Below are 9514 nucleotides of genomic sequence, written 5' to 3'. Positions count from 1 at the left end.
ATTCTCCTTCCTCTTCTCAAATAGATTCATCTAATAAGGATAAACTCAAGTGTGCATATCGCATAAAGACAAGACATTATGAGCATTGATGTTATGGAAAGTATATTGATGTGACGAAGCACCTTCTAAAGAAGAAGAATATTCATTCATATTCATCTATATCATCCTCTTCTAATTTTATATATGGATAATTTTAGTTAGTCTTTATGGCACTTGCGGATGAAAATATGAAGGGCCATGTTAGAGTAATTAACATGTTGTACCTAGTGATAACCTCACCTAGGTCCTATTTAAACATATCACCTAAGTTTACTCGTTGATGACTTTCCACTTTAGGTGGTTTTATCATGTTATGACTTATCCACCTTAAGTGGATCTTCCACCTTTAGTGGCCATATCATAGTTTCACTTTTCCACCTTATGTGGGTGATAGGTTGTGCATTACATAGGATTAAGACACTTGTCAGCATCTTGTCTAATCCTCCTCATTTACCTTGACTTTATAGGCAAGGTTAACTATGTACATTGATATGTCCACTATCAATGCCATCATCTTGCATTAGGATGCACTTTTCTTATCACTCTCTTGTTGAAGCTCTATTTTGGTCTTTCATTTGATCCTAGATTATTGCAAAGTCACCTAAATTATAAGGCACCTAATAGAAAAGAAGGTACCGATAAAAAAGACTATGGAAATCTCTTTGTGAGTATCTTCATGGCCTACTGGAAAAAAAACAGATCTCAGCCCAATTAAACCTCAAAAAGTGCCAAGACAAATAGCATAGTATGTCTAGAAATAACTTGTTAGTGGTGTTTATACTATGGGGGGCCACCTTTATTAGTTGAAATGGATTTCACTCTTTGATTGGGTTGTTCATATATTGGAGGGTATCAGTTTGAGTGGTGTTTACAATGCTTGGAGCTATATTAGCCATTTTTATTAGCTTGGCTCCACCTTTCTAAAAACCGAACATAGCATTTCGTATCTTTTCTTCACTATATTATGCCCTTCACATTGTGAGATTGTGTAGACTCTGTTGTTTCATGATTTGAGATCACACATTAATCTTTTGTTGGTGATTCCAATGATTCATTGCAATAAGTATCTATTTATCTTCTTGATCGAGATTCTTATTTTCCATACATTTATTTATAATTTATGGAGTCCAAAATTTTAGATTTGGAGGACACATTTGAGGTGATTTCTCTTCTCTTTGATGGAATTTTTATCTCTGTTGAAGATTTAACTAACTTATATTTGGATATTGATATTCATGAGTCTCCCTCTTCACTTGATTCGTTACATTTATTGGTTTAGTTTAATCATGAGCATGTTATGGCTTATTCAAGCTTGGAAACTCCTATTAAGATTTTAAAGGCATATCTCCTATATGATAATAGTTGTGCTACTAGTGTTATCACTTCATCTTTTTCTTTGGAGCTTGTTCAAGATTAATTTGCAGTGGTTCCTATTTTGTCACCTTCTCTTATGATTGGGCATGTACCTGATTTCTTTGTGGCATTGTCTTCCAGGGTCTTGGTGATGCACGAGTATATTAAAAAGTTGACATCATTCTACATTTGGATTTCGCTTCCTAGTTCATATCTAGAATGGTAAGCTTTCCTGCATTTGTAGTTGGTTTGTTTTCTTCCAAGGCCAACAAATATTGTTTACTAGTAATTCGACTATGTTTTGAATCCAAGAGCTCTTCATTTCTATGGGACATTTTTTATTATGGAGGAGTATGTAGCCTCCTTCATTACTTCCTATAGGGGAATACTTGATTGTATATACATGATGTATGGAATCCTTACGGGTTCTTGAGTCCTTCATACATCATTATTTGTTTGTTTATTTTCTCTCTTTTGGAGAGGAGTTTTTTCCCACATGGTTTTATCATTCTCTTCATTTATGAGAGATTGCATTTGCATTGTACATGGGTACAAAAGATGGCCTAGTAGCTGGGACCCATATTGCATCTTTGCATAGTAAGTTTACTCTCTAAGTTAATGGGGGTGTTGGTTTAATTAAGGTGTTGTACCTAGTGATATATCACGTAGGTTCTAATTACACATATCACTTAAGTTTACTTATTGATCACTTTACACTTTAGGAGCATCTCCACTTTAGGTGATTTTATCCTCTTATAAGTTATTCACCTTATGCAGATCTTCTACCTTTAGTGGTCATATCACACTATCACTTTTCCACCTTATGTGGTTGATAGGTTGTGCATTGTATATGATTAAGATGCTTGTTATCTTCTTGTCTAAACCTCCATATTCACCTTTCCTTTATAAGTAAGCTTCATTATGTACATTGATATGTCCATTAGCAATATCATCATCTTGCATTGTGATGCAATTTTCTTGTCATTCTCTTATGGAAGTTATTTTTTTCCTTCATTTGATCCTAGGGGTGTTGTAGGGTCACCTAAAACTCGAATAGGCCACACTGTCTTTGAATCTAGACATATTTAGTATAGTTGTTTGATTTTTGATTCAGTACTTTCTCATCTTCTAATTAAATCTATGATTATGATCTTTTAATTTGAGCCTTGCATTTTACCACACATTTTTTAGGGTAATAACAATTATATGATTTTTATTAGGAGGGTTTCTAAAGAGGTTGATGATGGAATATTTCATGAGATACTTTTGTACCTTCGTAAGATTCCAATTTCCTTTCTATCTACTAGATTACTAATAGTGGGGAGGGTAAGATTGTATAGTTTACTTTTTATTTGATGTTTATTTCAATCCTATGTACTAGATAAATAGTTGCAATTGGGAATTTTGATCATGCATCTCTATTATATGAGTTGTCTCATTTTCCCCCCAATGAGCTTGAAATTATATTGTCTAGTCCTCACTCTCATGTATCTAGAGTGGATCAAATATGAGGCAAGAGGTTTGGTCATCAAACCTATGTCTTCTTCCAACATCCAAATTATTTTTTAAAACTTATGTTAGTCATCTTCCTCCACTTCCCATTTCTTTAGAGATTGGTGTAGTTAAGAAGGTTGATTCTAGCTTCAACAGTATGAAATGATTTGTTGCTAGACATTGTAGAGTTATTTGTTGAGTAGCACATTCTTGGCATTAGGGACATGGTTGAGGATGTTCACTTCCACTTTGATGGAACCTACAATATACTTGCCATCTCATTATATTGAGCATTCTTCTATGACACACATCTTGAGGCCTTTCCTCCCATCTCCTTTTATGGAATTTAATCTACCTTGGTCATCAAATTTGTTCGTTCCCTAGGGGAGGAACATCGTTGTGGCTCATGGATCATCATCGACATTTAGCTTTGAACATTCACTACTGGTATTAGAGCTTCTTCCTTATGGGGTGGGGAGGACATCATCTCTTATTTTCTCTCCTATGGGGAGATATTGAGTGTACTTATGTGACTAAATCAATCCTTTGGGTGAAATATTGAGTCCTTCATTATTAGTCACACTTAATGATATGTACTCTTTTTATTTCTTTTTCTCTCTTTTGGAGATAATTTTTTTCTTACATTTTTTTCTCCTTTTCTCTAGTTGCGAGAGTAAATTTATTTGTACATGGGTACCTAATCAAGACTTATTGTCAAAACCTATTTATTCTTGCATTCATCATCAATTTTTATAGGTTATCCTAGAGTTAATTTTAAGAGGGGGTACTGGAGTAATTAGGATATCACCTAATTAATTATCTAATTAGAACCTTTGCTACTTTATTAGCTAAATTTAAACTTAGGAGAAATTTTTTTATTAGATTAGGCTAATAATATCTCATGTTGTCTTATTGAATATGATGTATGCACTTATCTTTAGTTAATTTTATCTTCCTCTAGGATTTAGCTCTAGTGTTCCATTATCTTTTCTACTATAATTCATATTTCCTTGTAATTCATTATCTTTTTGCATTATTTCAATTCTCAAGTTATTAAGAAAATATATTTTTCTTGATTCTATTTATTATGAGTACTTTTCTTGTCTTTGATTGTTGAGGCTTGTGGGATTGAACCAATATTCTATAATAACTTGGTTTCTAGAAAGGATCAATAAATGGAATCTCTTTATTTGAATAATATATATAAATCAAGTACAACATCCTAGAGAAGTGTTCTTTCCTACATAAACCGTGTTTATTATTTTAAGGAAAATTATTATGATTTTACTTTGAGACAAGAAATATTGAAAAAATACAAAATAAATAAAGAGAAGTTGATATATAAATAGAGAGACGAGAAATTAAGAATATTAGAATTTGGAATGGGAATTTGTAAAAGACTATGATAGAAACAATATAACACTTCCTTGATAATTATGAAATTACAATTGTTTCTAACTATTCTAGTAAAAAATTATATTTTTTCTATAGAGAGCAAACAATCTAAACATTAGAATTACCTTACACTTGACCGAAAGTATAATAAAAATGCAATCATAAGGTGAAATAATCTAGATTCTACAAGACAAGTAAAAAAACATACTATTAAATTTATTTAAATTATTGTAATGTGAAAGAGGGAGAAATATGGAACCTTCATGTTTTCTATATCTAAGAAAATGAGAGTTAGGTGATTACTAGGAAACCTATTGAACTTGTCAAGTCTCTATTTTAGCCTTTCAATCTACACTAGCAATCAAATAAAGAATATATTTGAGATATGTTTGTGCTCTTATCGTAAATGTGTCTAGAGCTAATAGTAAGGTTTGATTAAATTAAATATGCAATAATAATTGTAATGACTATATCTATCACTACTCTAACATGTATGATAATTGGAATGATAGATATATTGAGATATTTGCATATGCTGAAAGGGAGAAGAAATATGTGAGAGTAGATACAATATTAGCTATCAAAGAAAGTGAAAAGGTCAAGAAAACATCTCTCTTAATAGTCCAACATATATTAATGTAGAAAAGTGCCTAACAAAAATCCTACAATCTTGAGAACTATTTGTAAGAAATACAATCACTTACAATCGAGATTCAAATATCATAGTTCTGTTAATATGTAGAGAGTGCTAAGTGAAATAAAGCTTTTATTAAAAAAAAATGTACATATATTTCAAAGTATTAAATTTTGTTTTAAATTACAAAAAAAAATCTTTAAAAAAAAGAAAACAAATGAAATCCACTATAAATTTCAACACATTCAATAAATCATTTACAATAGCACTCAATGATATTGATAACCTATAAATAGTGAATCCACCTACCCTAGAACACAAAGGTTGGAATGAATTTGTTCATATTAAAAACCCCACCACCAAAATTGATTTACATCTCCACTGACTCAATCTACACAGCAAGATAAAAGCAACGATGACTAAAAAACCAATACTGAAACTTACGATTTCTATTTTCTCAGTTAAAAAGCTTAAACACCTAATAAAAGTTATTTTAATTTATAAAACCCTAGAACCTTTTACATATAGATATTTAGAACAAATTGAAATGATTTAAATAAAAATTCTTTAAATTTCCTGAAATTTAAACTTTTTATACCGTGACATAGATTCAGAAATAATAGCGAAAGAAAAGAACAACATAAGAAAAATATTATCACAAAAATATCTACATGCCTTTCCACCGTTGTCATCCTCTGATACGAACCCGCAGAGCTGCTTTGCACCGCCCATTTCCTGTAAAACACACCCTTCATAGAGATTAATAATAAGAACACCTTAAACGAGTTTAGAGCTTTGCAGTTGGTATATTATTAGTGTTTGTAGCCCTAAAATATTAGTTTTGACGAGGCAATATCAGTTTTCCTTCAATAAATCGCGCACTACTGTTCCTTAACATAGAACTTCATTATCTCATTCGTGTTGTCACATCAGTCGGAGAATTCCACAGCATCTACAATACATTAATCGTGGGCGGCTGAGTGTCCCGACAGGTAACTTCTGGCTGCAACAAAGGAATTCGGAATTTTGCGCAGATTTAGTCAAATAAAGATGCTAGAGGCAAGAAAATCTGCCGCCCTAAAAATAAATGTTTTTCTACAGGATAAAGCATTTCAAATTTATTTGTTGGACTTGCAAGTCCATTCAATAGGCGGCGTCACATTATTTGTGGGATTTGCAAATCCATTCAATAGGCGGCGCCGCCTCCATGCTGCCACAGGCAACATAGTTTCATGCCGCCGCCCCAGGCCCCACCTTTAATCCGCCGCCCCGTGCAATAATATGCAAGTTGGTTTTCGCATGGAATGTCATGATTGCAGGCTATGAGCGAAATGGATTTGTTGACAAAAATTTAGAAAGTTTTGTAGAAATGAAATGGATCCAATATTATAGTTATAAATGCTCTGGAATTTGGTCTCATGGAATGCCACGATTGTAGGATATGAGCGAAATCGGTTTTTTGACAAAAAATTTAGAAAGTGTTATCAAAATAAAATGGATCCAAAATTATAGTTCGAAATGCTCTTGTAGATATGTATGAAAAATGTGGAAGCATAGACAAGGCAAGTGAACTATGTAACAGAATTCCTGAAAGAAATGTGGTCCCATGGAATAAAATGTTTGCAGGATACGCACAAAATGTATTTTGCAAGGATGCTCTCAATATGTTTGAATTAATGAAGCATTCTTGAACATATCCTAACAATACTTGTGTTCTATGTGCATGCAGCCATTCAAGCAATCAAAACTGTGGTAGTTGTAATGATGGGTCATTTAGAGAGACAATATTCATCAAATTAAATGTTACACATCATTTTACAAGACACAAATCAAACAACACTATTAAGCAATATTTTTTGTAGTTCTTTTTATGCTTAAGATGTAGTAATCTATTCTCATATGCAACATTATCGCCGGCAGCGTGAAAGCCCATGTTAAAGGATCAGGATTCCACGCTCATGGGTATGTCACCGTATTCCATCGCATTGTTGGAGTTAATCACCAACTACTCCTTTAATTCTGTTTGTATTCCTTCACTCTCCTGCTATCTTCTCATTCTCATTTCCTACTCGCTTGCGAAATTTCATTTCTCCAGCTTCTTACAACACAATATATAGTTGCTAGTTTTAAATAAGCAAAGAAAACACAATGAATGAAACTAAAGCAGATATAAACACATAATAATGCATAACACGAGTTTAACGTGGTTCACCACTAAGTGGCTACGTCTACCAGAAATGTAGGGAAACTATTCATTAAACAATATCCATTCACAGTACATCATATATGGGCTACACACAACCATTTATATAAACATATCAGATATGAAATGAAGAGTCTAGACAAGAAAAACTGTCATGTGACCATTGGGCTTCATATACCCAACAATCTACCCCATGAAGGCCAACTAGCACAGCCATGCACTAGCATCCCTACTTCCATTTTCGAAATTCACATTACAACCAACCTACTAGATTTTAGCTTCACGATCTTTTGCTCACATACACTTCAGATTAATCTTCTCCAAAGCACGTCAGACTGAACAAAACTTCCAATAGGTGCAAAATACACACTTTTAGTATAGTCTCCCGCTCCTGAGCTCCCCCGTAACAGAACATCTACCGATTCATAATTACTAGATTCTAATATCCAAACATAAAACTCAAGACTTACAAGGAACAAAACTATGGCATTATTTTCATCATCAAACAACTCCACCAGATTGTTATCACGAGTTCAAGTTCTCTCACCCTCGTATACTTGGATAAGCACACTAGGCCAATTGTCTGAGTATGTATGGAAGACTTGTTCATTCTTTGTGGCAATTGTGGTGTTCCTTGGAGTGAGGACAGTCATAACACCTCCAACAGTTTCCAAACCAAGAGAAAGAGGAGTGACATCAAGCAACAACAAATCTTGCACCTTTTCATTGCCTTCTCCACTCAGAATTGCAGCTTGCACTACAGCTCCATATGCAATGGCCTCATCAGGATTGATACTTTTGCACAACTCCTTCCCGTTAAAGAAGTCCTTCAACACCTGCAGAACTTGGGGAATTCTAGTTGAGCTCCTGGCGAGGACAACATCATGAATTGTGCTCTTGTCCATCTTGGCATCCCTCAAACATTTCTCCATAGGTTCCTCAAACCTAGCATAGGTTATGGTTGAATAGAAGTCAATACCTTCATATAAAGAATCAATCTCAATGGTTGTCTGGGCAGTGGATGAAAGGGTTCTCTTTGCCCTCTCACACGAAGTTCTCAATCTTCTCAAAGCCCTTGCATTGCCAGAGATATCCTTCTTATACCTTCTCTTGAATTCCTAAACAAAGTGATTAACTATCCTATTGTCAAAATCTTCTCCATCCAAATGGGTGTCTCCAGCAGTGGTCTTGACTTCACAAATACCTTCTTCGATTGTCAAAAGAGAAACATCAAAAGTACTGCTGCCTAAATAAAAAAATCATACATTTTTCTCACCCACACTTGCATCTTTTTTATCTAAGCCATAGGCGATGGCAGCAACAATGGGCTCATTAATGATTCTCATAACATTCATACAAGAGATGACACCTACATCCTTGGTAGCCTTTCTCTGGGAATCATTGAAATAAGAAGGCACAGTGACAACAACAATTTTAATTGTTGACCCTAGATAAGCCTCAACAATTTCCTTCATCTTCATCAAAACCATCGATGAAATCTCTTCTCCAGAAAATTGCTTTTCCTCACCCATGTAGTTCACACATATCATTTGTTGTATCATCCTCTTTTTAACTACAATATCCTCTGATATTCTTGCAACTATTTGCATGAGTGCCTGCACAACCAGGGAAAGAGGAAACTCCTCAAACCATGCTTCCTCCAACAACTCTTCATCTCCACGACTAACACGAAACTCTTCAACGGTAGTAACACCTTCACTAGCATATAGTAATGTCTTCATTGAATTATTGTAAGCATATAATAACGGCTTACCTGCCCCATCGTTTCCTCAACCTCAGGCTGCTCATTATCCATGTTGGCATTATCATCATTGGATTGGCCAAAATTCCTCCTCCATTATGAATTGTTAGATAGGCCAAAATACGTTACACTACTAGGTCATTTGTAATGAGGTCACCTAAAACAAGACGCAGCTGTAGTACCTCCAGCATTTTGTGCCTCGTCGCTAACATGGTCTTTTCTATCACTTCAGCTTCATCCCTAAGTGCATGAGTAGCTGCATCCAACTACTTCTCCATCGTAGGCTCCTCAACTATTCCTTTGATAGACACAAGATCTTGAGTCTATATTGCATAGGCAAATGTCGCACTAGCCTTCATAGCCTTAAAGTTCTTCAATCCTAACTTATAGCACAAGTACAAGGGATTGGCATTAGCAGCTTATTCATAGACTGGTCGAGGAACCCTTTCTTCCAAGCCCACTTCTTTACACATCTGAAATCCTTTGTAAAAAACATAGATATTCTCCAAATTTCCACGAGGTACAAGGATGCAATCAAGCACTTCCCAGTCAAATTATTGTAAGATTTTGATTTCAACATAACCCTTGTCAACTGTATTATCCCCTTTATGGGTGGCTATCTCTACCTCTAATA

At 34.4% G+C, this 9514-nt stretch overlaps 1 protein-coding gene across 1 annotated transcript; it reads right to left on the bottom strand.

Annotated features, from left to right (window-relative positions):
• Positions 1 to 5285: 5285 nt before the first annotated feature.
• LOC131067808 (heat shock cognate 70 kDa protein 2-like) lies at positions 5286 to 8860 on the bottom strand. The gene is made up of 5 exons (XM_059210293.1): positions 8384 to 8860; positions 7666 to 8236; positions 7448 to 7557; positions 5591 to 5650; positions 5286 to 5306 (listed from the first exon to the last, which is right to left on the bottom strand). The coding sequence occupies exons 1-5, from the start codon at positions 8858 to 8860 to the stop codon at positions 5286 to 5288; spliced, it is 1239 nt and encodes a 412-aa protein (XP_059066276.1).
• Between the last annotated feature and the right edge of the window lie 654 nt (positions 8861 to 9514).

The sequence above is a fragment of the Cryptomeria japonica genome, chromosome 8 (genome assembly GCF_030272615.1).
Source record: "Cryptomeria japonica chromosome 8, Sugi_1.0, whole genome shotgun sequence".
NCBI classification, from domain to species: domain Eukaryota; kingdom Viridiplantae; phylum Streptophyta; class Pinopsida; order Cupressales; family Cupressaceae; genus Cryptomeria; species Cryptomeria japonica.
Note: the sequence above shows the minus strand (reverse complement) of the source record. Positions and strands in the feature narration are given on the sequence as shown.

Bases quoted from the DNA above. Each gene is read 5' to 3' on its own strand.
- LOC131067808 (XM_059210293.1), bottom strand. From the start codon at position 8,860: ATGAAGACATTACTATATGCTAGTGAAGGTGTTACTACCGTTGAAGAG. The intron at 8,237-8,383 runs GTATGATTTTTT...CACTTTGTTTAG, and splicing joins CAAGTGTGGGTGAGAAAAAT to GAATTCAAGAGAAGGTATAA. The intron at 5,651-7,447 runs GTGCTTTGGAGA...TGTGTTTTACAG, and splicing joins GAAGTTTTGTTCAGTCTGAC to GAAATGGGCGGTGCAAAGCA.